This window comes from Moschus berezovskii, chromosome 15 (genome assembly GCF_049115385.1).
Source record: "Moschus berezovskii isolate FMDL1 chromosome 15, NW_MosBer_1.0, whole genome shotgun sequence".
Classification (NCBI taxonomy): domain Eukaryota; kingdom Metazoa; phylum Chordata; class Mammalia; order Artiodactyla; family Moschidae; genus Moschus; species Moschus berezovskii.
In genome coordinates, this window is record NC_142474.1 from 74,431,426 (window position 1) to 74,453,567 (window position 22,142).

A 22,142-nucleotide genomic window follows, 5' to 3' on the forward strand; every position below is an offset into this window, starting at 1 on the left:
CTTTTTCCAAGTATTTTTCCCTTACTGAAAAAAAATTTTTTTTTTTCTAATTAGTCTAAAATAACAGTAAAGCAAAATTTGCCTTGGAAATAGAATTTGTCTTAAAACTCAAACAAGCATTTGACAACATCATAGAAATCTTGCTGCTGTTAACACATTCCAATTTTATGAAAGAATGACTTATATAAAAGTGATTTCTCTCTCATTGCTCAAGGCTTCAGAGGCTAAAAGGAGAGGCAAAGGAGCAAGCAGGTGAAAAATGGAGATCAAGGTGGAATTTTGGCAGTTGGGATATGCCAAGAAGAGGGTTTTGTGTTTTTTTTTAACTTAGCCAATTTTTTAAAAAATTTATTTATTTTAATATTTATTTGGCTGTGCTAGGTCTTAGTTTCAGCGTGCAGGATCTAGTTCCCTACCAGGGATGGAACCCAGACCCCCTACACTGTGAGCACTGAGACCCAGCCACTGGACCACCACAGAAGTCCTGAGGTTTTGGTTTTTGTTTTTTTTCCCCCTTCGGTTTATATATTTTGGTAAGGTGCTTTTCAGTGTCAGGGATAATAGTTGTTATTTTGAGAAAGAGATTGAGTGAATTGGAGACTTGCCTAGGTATCAGTTTTAGGAAGACTGCCGAAATCAGATCAGCAGTGAAAAGGTGGTGATTACGTTGGAAAGAAGAGAGAAGAACAGGTATTTAACAGAAATATTATCCTATTCTGGCAGAAACACCCAGTTAGATAAGAGTCTCGGTTGAGTCTGCTGTCAGTCTAGGTCTTGATAGAAAGTAAGGGGTTTATAAACAATGAGATCAGGTTGCCTTTTGTGTTTATTAGTCCCTGTTCTACCACTGTTTACCCAGGAAAATTTAATGCAGTTTTGATGACTCTTACCTCTTACATGTTCTTTTTTCTTCAAATCCTCAAGTAAGAGAAGGAATTGGCCATGTGGGTGAGAGATGAGACTGGAATGTTTGCTGCGCTAATTCTCAGCTAGATTGTGCTGGTGAAAACCACAATCACTTAGGAAAGCTTATAAAAAATTTATAAGCCCAGGCTGTTCCCTGAAGATTTTGATGGAATAAATCGAGGAAGGCCTGGACGTGTGTCTTTAGAAATATTTCCATGAGATTCTGATACGATCCTTGGTGAAGAACTGTGGAGTAATTAAGTATAATTTCTAAGTGCACCTATCTCAAAAATAAGTAATCTATAGAAGAGTTGGAGTTTGATCAGTGCCAGCTACTTCCATAGCTCCCTTCTTTGCAACAATATTAGCCTGACTTTTTCCTCTGCCTCTGTGATTGAGAAGTTAAAAGGAATATTTTTCGCAATGTCTATTGGCTTGAATGATATAGCTCCTTTTCCTTCCAACCACGCCAAGAGTCTTTAGAGATTTGGTCATGGCGAAGTTACTTCATCTGGAGTCTGATCCTTTAAGACTTTTGCACCTTCTGTTATCAACCAGGTCATTAGGTCAACAGATGTTTGTTACCAACAGGGTTTTCCTGACTGCAGTAACAGTAATTCACGAGCCTTCGTTTGGTGTCAGCAGGACAGACTCTTGCAGTGTGTCTGTTAGATTTGCTGAGCCCTGGCATAAGCAAGATGATAGCTTTAAACATCAAAACCCATGAAGTTAGTACAGATGGGGATTGTTTTCATCATTTAGTTTCAGCAGTCTTAGGAACTCATTATCCATTTGGTTAATAATCTGGGCAAATTCTAGAAATAGATTGTAGTTTTAGCAAGCAGTGGAAACATTCTTCAAGTGGGAATTTCGAGTCTTGTTTTTTAAATTTATTTTAACAGAATTATGAGTCCAGAGCAACTTTTATTACGTATTGACACCCACTTCTCTTGTGAAACACATGACACTAAGGAAAGGAAAGCTTTCACATAGAAATATTTGCTTTATACCCACCTGTTTGGAAACAGCAGAACGTAAAACCACAAGTGGGCTGCAGACCAAATGTGATCCTTGGATATGTTTCGCTTACCTACCTCCACAAACTGAGTCAGCATTGAAAATTTAGCAATCTCATGCAGAGGTCTGCATCTCAGGCTTCTCAGAGAACTAAATCTGGTCCCCCCGAGCCCATTCTACTGTTTGGTCTGCATGTGGCGGCCTCCCCTTCTGTACGGGGCGTGTGTTCGCTCGTTTGCCAGCCTCACCTGGCTTTTTAACTTAGGTCACCAGCTTTCCCTCCATAAGCATTTGAGTTTACAATTCTTGTTTTATAGTTTATTTTGATAACTTTTTCAAGGTTTTAAAGACAGTCTAGTTAATCTATAATGGATTTCATATTTTAAAAGAATCTCTTAAGGATGGGATTGAATTTTTCAAATTAGAATTTTTAAGTTGGTTGTGGCAGTTTCACACTGAATGAGTCTCCCAAACACAGAGGATTATGAGAGCGCGCAGGGAGAGGTCACGGAAGAGCAACTCCCCGAGATAATGCCGAGTGCGTGTTTATTGGTAGCTCACCTCGTAATCTTTAACGAAGAGCAGTAAAGCAAGACAGAGACCAGAACTCTGGGATTAAGGCAGCTTCCTCCTGGAGGTCTGGAGGTAATCACGTGAGAGTCCTCAAGAAAGGCCTTTGAAGATAAGCGGTGTTGTTCTGCGTCAGAACGGCATCTAACTAATGCTGACCCCTCAGTTTAACTTTAAGGGCGGGGGAAGGAACAAGCGAGGGAGAACGAGTAAGATTAAATTTCAGGAGACTTTGCTGAGAAAGCCGAAAAACACGGTGCCCACAGTTGGTGTTTTGGAAGAAAACAAACCAAAACCACTTGTCTCTTTGCATGTTCATGTAGAGGATAATATTCCCATTGTAATGTCTGTAAACCTCATGAGGTTACTCTTGGTCATCCTTGGACAGGTTATGCATGCTACAGATAATATTATATATTCCTGCCTCAGCATTGCTCCTAAAATATGCAGTTGATTCAGTAGCTAATTGATTCTCTCTGGAGGAGTGTTGAGACTAGTAATAGAGCAAGTAAATACTACAATATCCCTGATAAATACTATGAGAGAAGGAAAGATCCTTGGAACCAGTAAATGTTGAAAGTGATTTTTGAGAATGACTCTGTGGTTCATCTTTGGAAGAGGTAGAGGAGGAGCATCTCATTTATTTATTTTTTCAAAAGACGTATTTGGCTGCACTGGGTCTAGTTGTGGCACGTGGGATCTTTAGTTTCGGCACGTGGGATCTAGTTCCCTGCCCAGGGATGGAACCTGGACCCCCTGCCTTGGGAGCTCAAGTCTTAGCCCCTGGACCCCCATGGAAGGCCTGGAGGAGGAGCATCTCGAGGAGATAGAAGGCGCCCCGGGGGATGAGGAGGAAGGGCTCCCTTTTATTTACTTTCTGAATTGTATGTTTAAGGTCAGAGAATCTGTTGCATGATTTTCAGTTCAGCTTAGAAATAGGTTAACTGTGTACATTAGAAATGGTTTTTCCCGTTTTACAGGATGACCTCACACCACTCTTACTTGGCATAAGGGAAAGGAAACAGCAAATAGTGGAATTTTTAGTAAAGAAAGAAGCAGATATACATGCGGTTGATAAGATGAAAAGGTACAGTTGTTCTTTTCCTTTTTAAAAATCTTAGTGCTGTTCTCTGGTGCTAACATCAAGATTAAATTAATAAGAGGTTTCATTTGTGATCAACACTTCCTCAGTTAGGTAGAAAATCAATTATTCTGACTGGGAATCGTGAAAAACTATATAGCAGAAATATATAGCAGGATTCATATTCCTTTTTAATATTGAGTGATGTCATATGCAACCTGTTCCTGTTTCTGGTTGATCTTGGAGTAGCTGAGGGATTTCATACTAGTTTCGTTAGCTTTATAAAATACGGATTCTGCTTTTTAGATTACCTTATGACAGTATCGAATTTCTTAATTCTTTTATAATGATTGTTAAACCTCTACTTCGTATCTGTTTTTCCTTAAAAGATGCATACTCAACATAAAGGACTTGATTTTGTCTTTTGGGGTGACTCTTTGCTCTCAGTTACTTTCTTTGAAAAATACTGATGTCATTAGATTGCAGAAGAGTCCTTCACAGTTTAGTGACTAAACAGCAACAAAACAGTGATTAGTAATCACTGTCCCCAGATACTGTGGGCTCATCAGTTTTTATCCTTTTTCATCTCTAGTACATTTTGATGTTTTCATTTTCAATGAATGTAGAAGGAAGAATGATAGGTTTAATTGGATAAACCGTTCCTTTAACAAAGATAAGTCAGAGGTGGATGATGCAGATGAAAATGATGGGCTTTAGATTCAGACTGGGTTCAACTCCTAGCTTTCCTACCTGTTAGGGTTATGACCTTGTGCACATAACTCATCATCAGCAAATAAGTTTCCTGATACAAAAAGGCAAATAGTAACGCATCCTTCAAAAGTGGCTGTGTGTATATATAGTATTTCCTTTAGTGAAGAGCACATGCGTGTCAACATCATTAAGTGCCACGGTGACTATTTTGATTTCCATTATTGTTAATATTTTTGTTTTAAGCCTGCAAATAGCCTTTGCTTAACCCAACCTCTAGCTGACTTTGAAGTATAATATATCAGACTAAGGAGGAAATAGGGGATTCGTCCCCTTAAATACTCACCTGCCTCAGATAAGCGACCTCAGCATAGTTTCTCGTCCATCAAGGACTTTGTTATTATTTTTTAAAAGCATTTATTTATTAAACTGCATGGGGTCTTAGCTGTGGGAACTCTCAGTTGTGGCATGTGGGATGAAGTTCCCTGTCCAGGGATGGAACCTGGGCCCCCTGCATTGGGAGCCTGGAGTTGTAGCCCCTAGTCCACCAGGGGAGTCTTCATCGGGGACTTTTGAAATAGTTAAGTGCTGCTACGTGCCATCCCAGTGGGACAGGAGGCTTCTTTTCCATCCCTTCATTTTAGCCTTGGAAGTAATTTACAAGGATGTACACTTGAACATGTAAATGGTCCGCTCTTCATGGAAGGGCAAGATGTTGACTTGGTAAAGCGTATCAAACGAGCTGTTTCTGGAAGTTAACTTCCTGAGGGTGACGTCATCTCTCTGTTGTTTTAGAACCGCCCTCATGCTTGCTGTCAATTATGAATGTATGGATGTAGTCAGTCTTCTCCTTCAGCGAGGTGCTGACATCTTTTCTCAAGATGTCTTTGGACGGACCGCAGAAGAATATGCTGTTATTAGTGGTTTTAAAATGTAAGTGTTCACATTAAAATGCCAGTTCTCACTAAACTGCAGCCAAAAAGAATTTTAACTGTGACTTGTTCCATGACCAGTGAGAGTTGTCTGTTTGGTGCAGGCAGCTTCTATCCTGTGGGGGCACCTTTCCTTAGGTCATAGGTTCCCCGTCATCCTTCCCAGAGTAGTGGGTGTCAGCTTGCCTGAGATTCCATAGTTACAGTTGGCCCCCTCATGGGATCTGTTTCCTGTAATAATGAAAATCTTCCAAAGGATTTATCTGCCTCAACCGTAAATGTTTTCTGAGTCTGCCCCATTCACCAGAAACCCTTAAATCTCACGTAAGTTAGTTCAGGGAGGAATTTAGAGAGGTAAGCCCTGCCTAGGACTTGCCAGCATCCACTGTAAGAGTAGGGTTATGTCTTCCACGTGAATCGGAGATGCACATGGAGATTAAGCATCACTGTCAGAAAGATCTGCTGGTTGAGAGTTTGAGTAGGTGGAGAAGGGTGAGTAGTGGTCCAGGCCAGGTCTTGATTGTGATTCGTTTTCTGCGCTTGGTGTAATTAGCTGCAATAAGGGGGGATAATTATATTCTCTAATGTAGTGAGTTCATATTTTATAAATAAATTTAGATACCAATTATATAAGAGCTAAGATTCCCTAAACAACAAACCACAAAGAACAACTAATCACCGTAATTAGTCACAGTTTCCTGCAACCCTTGAATGCTAAACATGGAAGAAAACAGACATTGGTTTTGTTTGGGATTTCAAAGTAGTTCCAGCAATAAAGTTCAAGAACAAATTATTCCATTCTTTGGCTGTCTCTGCAAGCATTTGGGGATATATTGCCTCATTCAGTCCTCTTAATCCCCTTGTGAAATAAGGCAGTAGGATCCCGGTTGTGCAGAGGAAGACTCTGAACTCGAGAGAAGCAGCTTCTCCAGGAACACAGAGCAGCTGGTTGCAGAGCGGGGCTTTGCGAGTCTGAAAGGGTGTTCGTGCGCCAAGCCAAAGCCAGTGAATCCACTGAGCTGTCTCGCCCTCAGTGCACGACTGCTGCCTCTGCCTTTCCTTCCTCCTCTAAATCCATGCTGAGTGAAACGCTGTAGAACTTAGAAACGTGAAATGTAGGGCACAGTTGTAGTTTTGACATTATCGCTGACATTGTCTATCTGAAATAATCTAAGAATTTAACATATATTTGGTAGTTGTTTTTCATATTAGTGTTAAAATATTATTTATCACATTTTTAACACATAGCATTTGCAAACTCATCTCTGAATATAAAGAAAAGAGGCCTAAAACTCCTCCCGAAAAGAGCAACCCAGGTACGTCATCTGATAATAATGAATTACTCTTGATGATTCTACCATAGATAAAGTAGGAGTGAGGAAGTTTCAATAATGAAAGAACTATGATAAAATTAGTGTAAACTGCATGTGTGTTTTATTTTTAAATTAATTTCTTAATAGTCTAGTATTCAGAATTGTTAAAGAAGTTAATTGTAGGTAATTTAACATCAGAGACAGTATTGTCTGGAAAGAATTCCATGTTTTTAATCACGGCCCCTAAAATCCTGTGTTAGATTTTGGTGTAAATGAGAAAAAGTGGTTGTTAGTATGATATATAGTTCGTCTATAATCATATTTTAGCAAATTGGACTTCTTATAAAAGTGGAACTTTAATTTTTATAAATAGTTTGCATTTAGTGAATGAGTAGTTATTAGTTACTGTTTAGTGATTAGTCTCACTAAAAAAGTTACCATAGTTTAAACTGGGAACCTCACTCAACAATCCCTTCCTGGTAGGATAAGAAATGATAAACAATAAGAACTGCCATGCTGAGCCAGTGTGCAGCGTAGCAGGAAGAGATTACTTTCGAAAGATACCTTCCAATACTACAGATCAGAAAAGCAATGCCTAGTTGAGAAGCACCGGTTATTTTGCCTGTTGTTCCAACAAGGTCTCTGTTACCAACTTTATTCCTCACAGATCCAGAAAGAGTGAAATAGGTTGACTTTATTAGACCCAGATGTTTTCTTCTGTGTGTTGGATAGCTGTCATGATAGTATAGTTTTGTAAGAACAACATGTTCTGTTGCCGTTATTTAAAAGAGTATCATAATAGATTTTCAAATAGATCAACTTGGGACTCTGCAGATTCTAGTAAAAGAGTGCAAACACTTCACATCAGCAAAAACACCACTATGTCCGCTCGATGTGGCATCCAGCACATTGTACGAGGTGTCTGAGAACACCTTTCAACTTCGTAGACCTCTGTCTAATCAAAGGGCGCTTCCCAGGGGGCTCAGTAGCAAAGAATCCGCCTGCCAGTGCCTGAGATACTGGTTTGATCCCTGGATCGGGAAGATCCCCTGGAGAAGGAAGCGGCAACCCACGCCAGTATTCTTGCCTGGGGAATCGAATGGACGGAAGAGCCGGGTGAGCTGCATGACATTCGGAAAGAGGGCCAGGAAGACTTTGTTTCCTGTGTTTTACCACGCTCTGAAGTTCAGCGCCTGTAGACCAGGCTTCCTTGTGATAGGGCGTTTTCATCCCGAACTGAGGAGCCAGAGAATTTGTGTCATGTCCCAGCAAGACACCTGCAGGCTCTGTTCTCTGCTCAGGGAATGGGAGTCCAGAAACACTGTGCTGTTCACGTGTGCCCTTGTCAGCTGACAGTGCTGATTCTAATGGTGTCGTGTCATTTTCTGTCCGTCTCCTGGAGTTTGGTTAGGGTTATGGTCATTGTCCACAGCAGGTCTGTCCTCTGTTTTTCGGTTCTACATTTGATGACTGTAAAGGAGAGGAATGGTTCTTAGGCATTCATGGCCCATGAGTGTAGTACAATCAGGATTCCCTCTAGTGTGGGCTCCAGGCGTGGTCCTAAAGGAATACTTTTAAACACAACATCAGTCTTGAGGTTTTAATGGTCTGTATGTTTCTTTTGTTGATTTAAAATGTGTCTTACTTTTTTCTTTAATAGTGGATAAGCGTTCTGAAGAAGACTCTTTAAGCAGGTAGGATTTGACAGATTTTTAAAAATTGCATGTGTTACTAAGAGAACACGCAGAGAAGAGAAGCTGATGTTTGCTGAGTGTTCTACCCTGGGTTAGAGACTGCATTATGTGCTTAACATTTATGACCTCATAGAGTCATCAGAGCAGCTTTGGAAAGTAACTGTGTCCTACTTTTACTTAATTAGGCAACTGTGGTTCGGGGAGGTTGATGAATTGACCCATGATTCCATGGTTAAAATGAGTTGACCTGTGATTTGGCAGCTGGCCTGCCTGGCTGCAACATCCACGCTCGTGTCCCTCAGCAGAGACTGAGAAGTACCCGTGCAGCATATCAGTGAAACATATAAATTAGTTCTTTGACTTGTGTCCATTTTAAGTTTCAGACATTGCGGGGAACTCCTGTACTCCCTCTACAGTAAAGGGGAGGAATGGGGCCTTCTCCATAAGTGATTTCCCTGCTGAAGGACCAAGACTGCCATTCTTGATGGACGCAGAATAGTCTCTGAACCAGGGACAGACAATGGAGAAGGAGCAGCATATCCTCCTGCTTTAAGTCATCAGGTTTATTCCACTTTGGGCAAACAAAAGTTATGTCAGTCCATCAATTAGATTTTCAATTCAGCTGTTAGGACTTGGTGAAAACATACTATTTTCAGGCTCTGCCAATATATTGGCTGTCAGTCTTTGTTATGGAAACTAAGAATGAGTCTTATCTAGATATGTCCTAGGCTGGGAGAGATGGAAGCAGAAATAGGTAACTAAAATCTGTTTTGGAGACTTCTCTGGGGGTGCAGTGATTAAGATGGTTAATAAGACTTCTCCTTCCAATGCAGGTGGTGTGGGTTCAATCTCTGGTCGGTGGAGCTGAGATCCCACATGCCTTGGGGTCAAAAAGCCAAAACATAAAACAGAAGCAACATGGCAAGAAATTCAATAAAGACTTTAAAAATGGTCCACATCAAAATATCGTTTAAAAAAAATGTTTTAAAACAGGCCAAATTTTAATTGAGAAACATTGTTTACTACATAGATAGCCAATCTTGCTTTTTTTTAAAATTTTTTTCGTTTAAAGAAATGAACTCACTCATTTTTGTTGTATGTTTTTGCTCTAAAGGTTTTCCAACAAACCTGGTGTTGATTCATGGCTTACATCAGATGATAAAGTCTTAGATTTTGAAACCAAGGTAAAGTGCACTCTTGTGAAGTTAGTTTTCGTGCTCTGAATTTAGTTTCATATAGTATTTACTCTTAAATTCAGCAGTGGTGTCCGTCTTCCTGTTTTATGTTTGTAATAGAAAGTCCTTCAGAGCAAACTATTTTATAAACATATGACGAGTTGACTTTTTTAATTTTTAACTTTGGTAAATACTGAAGGTGGGGTGAAGAAAACAATGGGCTGGAAAATATAGAGTGACAGGAAAATAGTATTGGGTAAGGTTTTCCCACAGTAAAGGAAATAGGAATTTTGGTCAAGGATAAAGAGTCTTCCTGTAAATTTTAAACCATAAGGACATGACTTTTGCAGTACTCATAATGATATCTTTAGTGGATATAATTACTTATTTTAATAATCATGGAATCTTCCTGGAGCCTTTCAGTTCCAAAACTATATAGCATATATCATCTAGTTTCCCCCTTCTACCCGCCATCCCTGGACTTTATTTTGGTTTCTTAGAGTTGTTAGGAGGGCCTTTTTTTTTTTTTTTCTTTCTCTGTTTCTGTCTTGGCTCTACATTAAGACTAAAATAAAAGTTGAAATTATGGAGATTTAGAAATTTAAATTCTGTTTCTGCAAAATCCATATTATAAAGGGATTCCACTGTGTTTTCTCAAGCATTCCATTAAGAGTATATTCACGACTCTTCATCTCATTGAAGAATACGTGTTTGCCTAAAATAATCACCAGCTATAGAAGCAGCTTCTCTTGTGGCTCAGACAGTAAAGAATCTGCCTACAATGCGGGAGACCCGGGTTCAATCCCTGGGTTGGGAAGATCCCCTGGAGAAGGAAACAGCTACCCACTGCAGTATTCTGGCCAGGAGAATGACATGGACCGTATAGTCCATGGCATTGCAAATAGTCGGACACGACTGAGTGACTTTCACGTCATAAAAGCAGAGACTTTTAGTAACCATAAGATAAAACTTACAACTTGAGATTTTTTTTTTTCTATTGTAGTTTTAAAAAAACCTACTCCAAGTCCTTGTGTCACATTCTGAAACTTCAGATTTCAGACATTTTGTATTACTGTGATTTAAGTATTCACCTTACAGCCCTGTATCAGTGTAAGCTAGTGGACTTCAGGAAACAATTGTGCATCTCCTGGAGCGTGTAGCATAGGTCTCGAGTCTAAGAACCATGTTAATAGCTTTTGAATGTGAATAAATGAAGAGACACACGGTATCCTAGATAATGTTACAGGTAACATCGTTCAGTTGAGTTATGTTGAGGGAGGCGGTCCTGCATAAGAAGGAAATAAAGAAGAAATACGTGAAAAGTAAAGGGTTGCAGTATTTTTTTCAGTGTCCACCAATTGTGAGATGAGAATTTTAGGTTAAAATTTTTGACCTTTTTAGCCCCATCTTGTGTTCCATTAAATGTTTCTTTTCAAGCCATATGTCCTCCTCAGAATTTTGATGACCAGTTCTTTTCCCAGTGAATAGTTAGGAATATTTGTTAATCAATTTTTCTCTCTCTCAAGTAATACTTTACAACATTCGGGTACTGACTGATGACCATGTGGGGCTAATCGAATGACATTGTTTATAGTGGCAAAATTCAACTCTAATGCGGTAGTGTTTATAAACAAAAAGTTTTAGAGTGATACCGATCGGTATACTAGGGCTATATTATGAACAAAAGCCTATGTCTTAAATATATGTTTTATATAAATGTATGTTGATATTTTCATAAAACTTGAAGAGCCATATAGATGCATAATTTATATATTAATAAAAGCATATAAAACAGAGGCTTTGTTCATAGTATATCCTTCGGAATACTGACATATTACTGATCTGTTGTATATGAATTTAAAATGTATGTGTTTTTCCACAAACCTTATTATACTTATTTTTTTTCCCTTAAGTTTGTACTTGACTAGGAATGTCTCTCTGTTTCTTTTTCCTCCTCCACCTTTTTTTTTTAACTGTTAACCTCATTTTTCCTTGCAGAATACTTTTCTTCAGGGTCTGTTCTTTCCGTGCATCTCTCTCTGCGTCCATTGTGAACATGTTTGATTACGGCGTTCTGTTTAGTGTGTTTGTGGCTTTCATTCATGATCCCTACAGGTTTACTCTTGTTTTTTTTCCCTTTTTCTTCGAAGGAGCCGAATGGAAACAATCATTTGTCTTTAGTTGTTTAACAAACAGAATAGAAGCAGCGTATCCTGTTTGCACTTGTAACCTATCTAAATAAGGTTCTACTGAAATCTAAACTTTGATATTTGCCTTCCCAAGTGATAATTCATGCATATAGAAATCATGCAAGCAAATTTCAAAATATAGCAATGAATTTAAATGCCTTAGTTTTTCAATAGTACTCTAAACTACTCCCAGGAATAAATGTTTTTTCTAGAACATTTTGGCAGAGCAAATAATCTAGTGGGTGTCATAGTATTTGTCCAGCAGTCAGTTAGGGGTAAGGGCAGGAACATCCGGAGCTTCTGATGTCATCTGTCACAACGCTTACCCCGTGAGAAGGTCAGTCAGTGGCAGAACTGGGGTTTGAATCCACATCTGAATGACTGCAGAGCCTGTGCTCTTTGTGTTCGATCAGAGAGGAATGGGGGAGGTTATAATTCTTTTATTCGAGTTGATACTTGTCATTCTTCAGGCTCTTATTTTCTTCTCCAGCATGTCCCGAAACGAAACTCAGCAAGGCTAACGGAGGCTTTTCAGCAATCCAAGAGAAACAGTAAGTTGTTTGAAGACTGCCCTCCTGGTGTTCTCCCCTGATTTGAAATGACCCAGGTTCTCATGTACTCTCCCCTGTTTTCACTGTATTAGAAGCAGAATGTGGCATTGTGAGGCCAGGGAGTACCACCTTCTCTGAGGACAAGAATTCTGATCTTGAAATTGGAGACGTGGTTGAAACCTTTCCCAAAACATCACCTGGGGTCCAGGGCTTCTCCCATCCTGCCTTCCCAAGGCCTGAGCCTCTTCCAGAACCAGTCAGGACTCCCGCAGGCCTTGGTCTAGCAAAGGTTAGTTGTTTTGTTTTTAACTCTGTCTCCCCTGTAGTTTCTCACACACCGTTCCCTTGATCCTTATGATGAGAAAAAGGATCCCACCGCGGAAATGGAAGACTTCAAAGTCACGATACAAAATGATGTGATAAGAGCAATATATCTGCATGATTCAGATTTATAAATGTTGGCATACTAAGTATGCCATTATGAAAGAAAAAAATTACAAAGCAATTAGGAAAAACAGCTAGATGAGTATGAAGATGGGGAGGGCGATGAAGGGGAAGAATTCATTTAAGAAAGATAAGATGAATAGGAGGTGGAATGAAGGTCAAGATGAAACAGATCATTTTACAAACACAACAGAAATAGTGGTGGTAAGTCGGATGAGGTTCTCTAGATTATAAATATGAGATGAATTATTTCCAATTCCACTTAGGAGAAAGTGAGGTTGTGAAAACTCAATACTTATACTCTTCTGAATGACATATAGCTGATTTTTGTGAAGAACTGAAAGAACATTTGCTCCTTAGCTTTTTTGGTGGTTGTCTTTGAGGTTGGTGGTGGTTTTTGTTTTTTTCTTTCACTGAAGTGTGGTCATTTACAATACTGTGTTAGTTTCAGGTGTATAGCAATGTGACTTGGTTACGCTTGTATATGTATGTATCTGTATTGAATATGGTTCCCTCTGGAAGTTCATTTCAATTTGAAGTGAGTTCTTTTTTTAAAAAAATTCTCACTTTGAAATTAATGAAGCGATGTCTTCTATTTAATCTAGCAAAACTTTAATTCATACGCAGTTCTAGATGAGCTCTGTTTTAGGCCTAAGCAGATATATTATGTGGAGAAGGCAATGGCAACCCACTCCAGTACTCTTGCCTGGAGAATCCCATGGACCGAGGAGCCTGGTGGGCTGCAGTCCATGGGGTTGCGAAGAGTCGGACTTGACTGAGCGACTTCACTTTCACTTTTCACTTTGATGCATTGGAGAAGGAAATGGCAACCCACTCCAGTACTCTTGACTGGAGAATCCCAGGGATGGCAGAGCCTGGTGGGCTGCCGTCTATGAGGTCGCACAGAGTCGGACACGACTGAAGTGACTTAGCAGCAGTAGCAGCAGATATATTATGAATTAAGAATTTGTGGCCCTTCTGTTTCTTGTGGTTACTAACTTACTGTTTGATACATAGTTAATGTACTCAACTAATTTATCTTACTGTTTGGTATAATCTTGGTGGAGGTTTTGGATCTTTTTGAAAATAAAGAGGAAATAAATAGCATTTTATCTTGTCTTTCACTGAAATTTTAATTTATAATTATATCCATGAGATTCTTAAACTCTCTTCATGACATGAGAAAATTTTAAGCTGCAGCAGTCTTAAAGAAAAAAATGTAGAACGTCCCCCCGCCCCCTCCCAGAGAGATTCTGATTTATCTTTTCCTAATATCTGCAAGTGATGGGCAATGACACACATTAAATGAATGAAATCACAATTCATGATTTTTTTCTTATGTAGACTACTTGTTATAAAATCATAAGGAAAGAAGAATTACCAACAGAGTTTATAAAATTATCTCAGAAAGACAATGTTTTACTTTTTAAAATATCTCTAGTAATATGTATATTCCATTTTAAGAATTTTATTAAAGAATAAAATTTTAAGAAGTTTATTTTTAAGAAGTAATTTTTTAAGTTAAGAAGTTATTTTTAAGTTAGGTTTCGGTTTTAAGAAACTTTATTAGCTTCAGTATTTATAGGTGTTAAATTAGCATGTCAGTTCTTTGTTATGCATGTTAAACTAAAATGCAAATTCTTCCATATCTAAAACTCAGTCATTGTGGTTACTTGATTTTTTCAGCTCATTTGTTCTTTCCTGATGTGAATATTTTATCCTGCTTGATAATCATAGATGTATTTGAAAACTTTTAAATCTCCAACTTGGATAATCATAGTTTTACTAATTTTCTTACATCTAGATTGTTGCTTCAGTCTTTATCTGCCATTGCAGAAGGCATAGATAGAAAATCAGAGCCGTTAGTGTGCTGTTTACAGGGAAATAAGAAAACGACGAAATTTTCAAATGGGGTTTTCATAAAATGTATTTACTTTTTAATTGAAGGATAATCGCTTTACAGAATTTTGTTGTTTTCTGTCCGACATCAACAAGGATCAGCCATAGGTACACCCATGTCCTCTTCCTCCCAAACCCTCCTCCCATCTGCCTCCCCATCCCACCCTTCTAGATCGTCACAGAGTCCCTTTCTGAGTTCCCTGGGCCATATGGCAAATTCCCCTTGGCTGTCTATTTTACATATGGAATTGTAAGTTTCCATGTTACTCTTTCCATCCATCTCACCCTCTCCCTCCTCCCCCCTCCATGTCCCTAAGTCTGTTCTCCATGTCTGTTTCTCCATTGCTGCCCTGCAAATAAATTCATCAGTACCTTTGTAGATTCAGAATTTTTGTAGATTCCATATCTGTGCAAATAGTATATGATATTTGTATTTCTCTTTCTGACTTGCTTCACTCCGGAGAATAGGCTCTAGGTTTGTCAGCCTCGTTAGAACTGACTCAAATGTGTTTCTCTCTATGGCTGAGTAATATTCCATTGTATGTATTGTTCTAGTTGTGTGAAAGATGCCACTGGCAATTTGAAAGTGATCACACTGAATCTGTAGATTGCATTTGGTAGTATAGTCATTTTCACACTATTCATTCTTCCTACCCAGGAATATGGAATCTCTCTCCACCTGTTTATGTTGTCTTTCTTTTCTTTCCTCGGTGTCTTAGAATTTTCCGTAGACCGGTCTTTTGTCTCCTTAGGTCGGTTTATTACTAGATATTTTATTCTTTTTGTTGCAGTGGTGAATGGGACTGGCTCATTAATTTCACTTTCTGGGTTTTCATTGTTCGTATAAAGGAATTCAAGTGATCTCTGTGTATTGACCTTGTATCATACAACTTTGCTAAATTCATTGTTTAGCTCTAGTAATTTTCTTTTACTAGAAAATAGATAGTTTCTTTTGGGTTTGCTATGTGTAGTACCATGTCATTTGCAAAAGTGAGAGTTGTACTTCTTCTTTTCAGATCTGGATTCCTTTTCTTTCTTTTTCTTCTCTGATTGCCATAGCTAGGACTTCCAAAACCATGCTGAGTAATCGTGGTGAGAATGGACAACTTTTGTCTTGTTCCTGATCTTGGAGGGAATGCTTTTCATTTTTCCTCATTGAGAATAGTGTTTGCCGTGGGTTTATCCTATATGGCCTTTACTGTGTTGGTGTAGGTTCCTCCTGTGTCCATTTCCTCGAGGGCTTTTGTCATAAACAGGTGCTGAATTGTGTCAAAGGCTTTTTCTGCCTCTATTGAGATGATCATATGGTTCTTAGTTTTCAGTTTGTTAAGATGGTGCATCACATTGAAATTGGTTTGTGTATATTGAAGAATCCTTGCATCCCTGGCATGAACCCCAGTTGATCATGGTGTATGAGCTATGGAATGTGTTGTTGAATTGTGTTTGCTAGAATTTTGTTGGGGATTTTTACATCTGTGTTTGTCAGTGATAGTGGCCTGTAATTTTCTTTTTTGGGTTGTCTCTGCCTGGTTTTGGTATCAAGGTGATTGTGGCCTCATAGAATGAGTTTGGAAGTGTTCCTTCCTCTGCGGTGTTTTGGAAGAGTTTCAGAAAACTAGGCATTAGCTCTTCTCTAAATGTTTGATAAAATTCCCCCGTGAAGCTATCTGGCCCTGGGCTTTTGTTTTTGGGAGATTTTGGATAACACTTTCAATTTCAGTGTTTGTAATTGGCTTGTTTGTAGTTTTTATTTCTCCCTGATTCAGTTTTGGGGGGGCTTGAACTCTTCTAAGAATCTGTCCCTTTCCTCTCAGTTGTCTCTCTTATTAGCATGTTGTTGCTCATAACATTCTCTTATGATCCTCTTCATTTCTGTGTTGTCTGTTGTAACCTCTCCTTTTTCATCTCTAATCTTGTCAATTTGATTTTTCTCCCTTCTGTTCTTGATGAGTCTGGCGAGTGGTTTGTCCATTTTGCTTATCTTCTCAAAGAACCAGTATTTTGTCTGATTAATCTTTGCTATGGTTTCCTTCGTTTTCTTTTTCATTTATTTCTGCTCTGATCTATATCATTTCTTTCCTTTGGCTGACTTTGGGGGGTTTTTGGTTCTTTTTCCAGCTGCTTTAAATGTAGAGTGTTGCCTGTTCAATGCTTTTCTTGTCCTTGAGGTAGGATTGTGCTGCTATCAGCTTCTCTCTTAGAAGTGCTTTTACTGACTCCCATAGGTTTTGGGTGGTCGTGTTTTTGTTGTCATTTGTTTCTGGGAATCTTTTGATTTCCCTTCTTATTTCTTCAGTAACCTTTTCGTTATTTAGTAATGAATTGTTTAATCTTCATGAGTTTGTGTTTTTTGCCGTTTTTCTCCTGTAGTTGATCTCTAGTCTCATAGTGTTGTGACCAGAGAAGATACGTGATATATTTTCAGTTTTTTAAATTTCCTGAGGCTTGATTTGTGGCCTAAGATGCAGTCTATCCTGGAAAATGTTCCGTGTGCAGTTGAGAACAAAGTGTATTGTTCTGCATTTGGATGGAAAGTCCTGAAGATATCAGTTAGGTCCATTGGGTCTAATGTTTCATTGACGTTTTGTGTTTCCTGATTGATTCTCTGTTTGGATGATCTTGTCCATTGGTGTAAGGGAGGTGTTAAAGTGCCCCACTATGACTGTGTTGCTATTGAATTCCCCTCTTATGCCTGTTAGTGTTTGCCTTGTGTATTGAGGTGCTTCTATGTTGGGGACATAAATATTTCCAATTGTTATGTCTTCTTCTTGGATTGATCCTTTGATCATTATGTAATGTCCTTCTTTGTCTCTCATAATATTCTTTATTTTCAAGTCTATTTTGTGTGAAATAAGGATGGCCACACTGGCTTTCTTTTGGTTACCATTCAAATGGAATATCTTTTTCCATCCATTTACTTTCGGTCTGTATGTGTCTCTAGGTCTGAAGCGGGTCTCTTGTGGGCAGTATATATTTGGCTGTTGTTTTTGTATTCGTTCAGTTATTCTGTATCTTTTGGTTGGTGCATTGAATCCATTTACATTAAAGTAATAATCGATCTATCTGTTCCTGTTGACATTTTCTGAATTGTTTCGGGTTTGCTTTTGTAGGTCTCTCCTTTCTCTTGTGTTTACTGGCTGTAAATCCTTTTAATGTTTGTTGTGAGGCTGGTTTGAAAGTGAAAGTCACACAGTCGTGTCTGACTCTTTGTGACCCCATGGACTGTCCATGGAATTCTCTAGGCCAAAATACTGGAGTGGGTAGCCTTTCCCACTGCAGTATTGAACCCAGGTCTCCTGCATTGCAGGCAGATTCTTTACCAGCTGAACCACAAAGGCTGGTTTGGTGGTGCTCAGTTCTCTTAGCTTTTGCTTTGTCTGTAAAGCTGTTGATTTCTCCATCAGTTTTGAATGAGATCTTTTCAAATAGGCTTTCTGTTTCTTTCTTATGTCATAGTAGTACTTTAAAATGCCTCGTAATTTCATCCTCACATAAGCATTTCTCTTCTACAAATTAAAACTTGTCTTTTAAGATCAAGTTTAAAACAGAGTCTTCTTGTAGCATCTTGAATTGGTGTTTTACAATTAAACCTTTTCATTAAACTTAAAAATGCTTATTATGGTAATACGGCAGAAATGAGTATTTGCATATATTTATAAAAGTATATTTTTATATCCTTGAAACATGTTGAAATATATAATTGACAGTTTTAATCTCACAGCTTTCTTCCCCTGGTATTGTTTTATTTTCAAAAGTTCAGAATTCTGCCTAGGTTTGCATTAATTATACCAGGTTAGTATCTTTTACAAATAATTATCTTTACAGTATATGTTTTACCTGAATAAGTTTATCTGTGTCTAATTCAAACGTATTTACCCAACTCCTTTCTTCTGAGTCCCTTGCACGCCTCAAAATAATTTATTACACCCCAAACTGAAGGCATTGTCCCTGACGCTTCCCTCATCCCTGACTCTTTGTAAGCTATCCCTTCATCTGTCCTCCCCATCCTAGTAGACAGCATCACTGAAATGCCACAGCAGGAAAAATCCTGGATTCCAAACTTCCTTGAAAATGCCACCTCCAGTCACTCAGGAAGTTCAGTATTTTCTGCCTGCTTATCACTTGTCATATCTTATCAACATAACTCACTCTCTCCCCTATAATCTTGAAATATTCCTTTCTAGTTTTGCTACCCTGAAGTTCTTTTTTACGTTGCTGCCAAGAGTAACCTTTCTGAAATATACTTGTCAATCTTTTCATTCCTCTTGGCTCTGCAGTTTGTTTTAGAATGACTGTTACCAAGTTTATTTGGCTGTTTTTAAAGCCAAATTAGCTTTTTAATTCCAGTTTCATGGACACTTTGCGTGATGTACAGTGTCTAGTGTGCTTACTGTCCACTCTGGAGCATTGCTTATAGGTTTTTTTTTTAATTCTATTTTTAATGCTCTCCTGTAAAATACTGTCATATTTTCTACTTCCTTCAATCTCAGTCTGAATTTGGCTCTAAGGAGTTCATGGTCTGTGCCACAGTCAGCTCCCGGTCTTGTTTTTGCTGACTGTATAGAACTTCTCCATCTTTGGCTGCAAAGAATATAATCAACCTGATTTCGGTATTGACCATCTGGTGATGTCCATGTGTAGAGTCTTCTCCTATGTTCTTGGAAGAAGGTGTTTGCTATGACCAGTGTGATCTCTTGGCAAAACTCTATGAGACTTTGCCCTGCTTCATTCTGTACTCCAAGGCCAAATATCCAAATAGGGAAAGGGGTACATCAAGGCTGTTTATTGTCACCCTGCTTATTTAACTTATATGCAGAGTAGTACATCATGAGAAACTCTGGGCTGGACGAAACACAAGCTGGAATCAAGATTGCCAGGAGAAATATGAATAACTTCAGATAAGCAGATGCCACCACCGTTATGGCAGAAGGCAAAGAGGAACTGAAGATCCTCTTGATGAAAGTGAAAGAGGAGAGTGAAAAAGTTGACTTAAAACTCAACATCCAGAAAACTAAGATCATGGCGTCCGGTCCCATCACTTCATGGGAAATAGATGGGGAAACAGTGGAAACAATGACAAACTATATTTTCTTGGGCTCCAAAATCACTGCAGACGGTGACTGCAGCCATGAAATTAAAAGACACTTGCTCCTTGGAAGAAAAGTTATGACTAATCTAGACAGCATATTAAAAAGCAGAGACATTACTTGGCCAACGAAAGTCCATCTAGTCAAAGCTATGATTTTTCCAGTAGTCATGTATGGATATGAGAGTTGGACTATAAAGACAGCTGAGCACCAAAGAATTGATGCTTTTCAACTGTGGTGTTGGAGAAGACTCTTGAGAGTCCCGTGAACTGCAAGGAGATCCAACCAGTCCATCCGAAAGGAAATCAGTCCCGAATATTCACTGGAAGGACTGATGCTGAAGCTGAAACTTTGGCCACCTGATGTGAAGAACTGACTCATTCGGAAAGACCCTGATGCTGGGAAAGATTGAAGGCAGGAAGAGAAGGGGACGACAGAGGATGAGATGGTTGGATGGCAGCACCGACTCAACAGACATGAGTTTGAGTAAACTTTGGGAGTTGGTGATGGACAGACAGGGGGTCACAGAGAATCGGACACAACTGAACTAAACTGAACTTTCTACTTCCTAGTGTAGTGCAGCCTTTCCCTTCATTTGAATAAAAGCGTGGCACCACCGAAAATAAAATATGTTTGTGATGATGTGATGCCTTTACTTGTTTAGTAGATCCCTGTCACCGGAAGGAAGAAGATGACACTTGCTTTTTCCTGTTTGAACCTGGTCCTCCAGTTTTGTCTCTCTATTCAGTTCCCAGTACCTGTGATCTGGTTTTCCACGTGACTTGTTAACGTTGTTGCGCACCTCATGTGTTGGCTCGGGCCGCCCTTCTACAATCCCCTCACCGCCCCCCGCTCTGCACTCTCCATCTTCTGAGACACAGCCCTTTGTCACAGCGGTCCTTGAGCTCGCAGGTACACCTGCCTCCTCTCTCCTTGGTGCCCTTCCTGTGCTCTGTCCGCTTCAGCGGCAGCGCTCTCGGAGGATACTCTTCTGCTCTTGTTTGTTTCCGTGTGTCTCTGCCTCGCCTAGACACAGAGCAGAATCCCTCTTTTCTTTACAATTCTAACTTCTCCCAGGACACCCTACAGGACGTCCTAGACACAGCGATTGTTTGTCGTCTCACTGACGGGGTGAAGGACCAAATGAATGAATGTGTTTTCTGAAGCTGGGTTTTTGTTTTATGTTGTCTTGTTTTTATAGGAAGGAGCCACAAAGCCAGATCTTGTTGAAAAAGAAAGTGATGCTGATATTATTGAAAGGGCTCCCCAAGAGCAAGCAGATCATGACCATTTGACTTCTGTTGATAGAGCACACAAAAATAATAGAAGTGGTAAGTCAGTGAATGCCTGTGAATGTTTTCTGTACTTAAAAGCAAATATAAAGACATGTAAAGGGTATAGATCCAAATACGATATCCATTTCATTTTAAGTACATTTCTTTTGCTCTCTTTCTTCAGACGTGTCCCACCTACTACCAAGTTTTTCTACCTGAAAATGCTTCAACCCTCTGAAATTCTTTTCCACTGCTTTATTTTATGGGAATATTTGTGGATAGAGATAGACTTACACATGTCTTTACAATTCGTAGTAGTGACTGTTCTCATTCATATATCTGTGACTGCATTTTACAGACATGATGTCAGCCGTAGGATTGGGAGAAGAGAAAGATATAGAATCACCTTGGGATTCTGAGGTACTGTCTTCTGTTATTATTTTGAAATGTAAGCCCTGAGTAATATAAGATCATGAAAGCGGGAGATGCTGTGACTTTCTCACCTTTGCATTTCCCTATCAAAACTCTTTTCTTACTTCTAACCTATATTAAATAAAATACTTCTGTGCTAAATACTAGCACATAGTACACTTTTGTTCCTTTGTAAGATTCACCTAATGAAGTCAGCGTAGTGCAGAAACCAAGGCTTAGAGATCATAAGGAATCCGTTGAAGTTACATTTATTTGAAAATTTAAACATTATTTCAGGTCAGTCCATGGCCAGATGTTTCTTTGTTTTATATCTGTGTGTGTGTGTGAATCGCCTCTTTTTTAGTGTGTGTGTGTATCGCCTCTGTGTGTGTGTGTGTGTATGTGTGTATTGCCTCTTTGTGTGTGTGTGTGTGGCCTGTGTTTTAGATTCTTTCCCATATGGGCCAGTGCAGAATGTTGAGTAGCGTTCCCTGTGCTATACAGTAGGTCCTCATTAGTTACCTATTTCATACACAATAGTCTGCAGTGTGTGTCTGTCAGTCCAAGTCTCCCAACCAAATGTATGTACATGTGCACGTGTAAAACTGCTAGAGAGGGACGGAGAGAAACAGGTCGAAATGTGGTTTTTTTATCAGTTGGACCTTGAAAGATAGTGCTTGACACTGGAAGGTGTTACTGTGTGTGGATTGTCAGGTTAATCTGGAAGAAACATTTGAAGAGAAGCAAAACCATGGGGAATAGTAATAAATATGTGGGGTTATAATAACAGCAGTTGCTTTAGCAATGTTTTAATAAGTACAAACCATTTTGAATTGTTTAAGTAGCAAGGGGACTTCGCTGGTGGCTCAGACGGTAAAGCATCTGCCCACA

The 22,142-nt window shown here is 39.1% G+C and overlaps 1 protein-coding gene and 1 pseudogene across 11 annotated transcripts in view; one reads left to right on the forward strand and one right to left on the reverse strand.

Annotated features, from left to right (window-relative positions):
* Positions 1–22,142, reverse strand: part of LOC148775481 (ankyrin repeat domain-containing protein 26-like) — a 221,217-nt pseudogene that overhangs the window by 33,151 nt on the left and 165,924 nt on the right.
* Positions 1–22,142, forward strand: part of LOC129556178 (ankyrin repeat domain-containing protein 26-like) — a 90,039-nt gene that overhangs the window by 4,408 nt on the left and 63,489 nt on the right. For 9 of the 11 annotated variants that reach the window (XM_088844236.1, XM_088844232.1, XM_088844234.1 and 6 more), the window contains exons 4-12: positions 3,474–3,580; positions 5,078–5,215; positions 6,463–6,530; positions 8,188–8,221; positions 9,336–9,405; positions 12,076–12,136; positions 12,229–12,425; positions 20,768–20,897; positions 21,199–21,260. In XM_088844236.1, coding sequence (XP_088700362.1) covers positions 3,474–3,580; positions 5,078–5,215; positions 6,463–6,530; positions 8,188–8,221; positions 9,336–9,405; positions 12,076–12,136; positions 12,229–12,425; positions 20,768–20,897; positions 21,199–21,260 — 867 coding nt within the window. Of the gene's footprint in view, positions 1–3,473; positions 3,581–5,077; positions 5,216–6,462; positions 6,531–7,565; positions 7,644–8,187; positions 8,222–9,335; positions 9,406–12,075; positions 12,137–12,228; positions 12,426–20,767; positions 20,898–21,198; positions 21,261–22,142 lie in introns of those variants that run through there. The other 2 variants (XM_088844235.1, XM_088844242.1) reach the window with 2 other exon arrangements.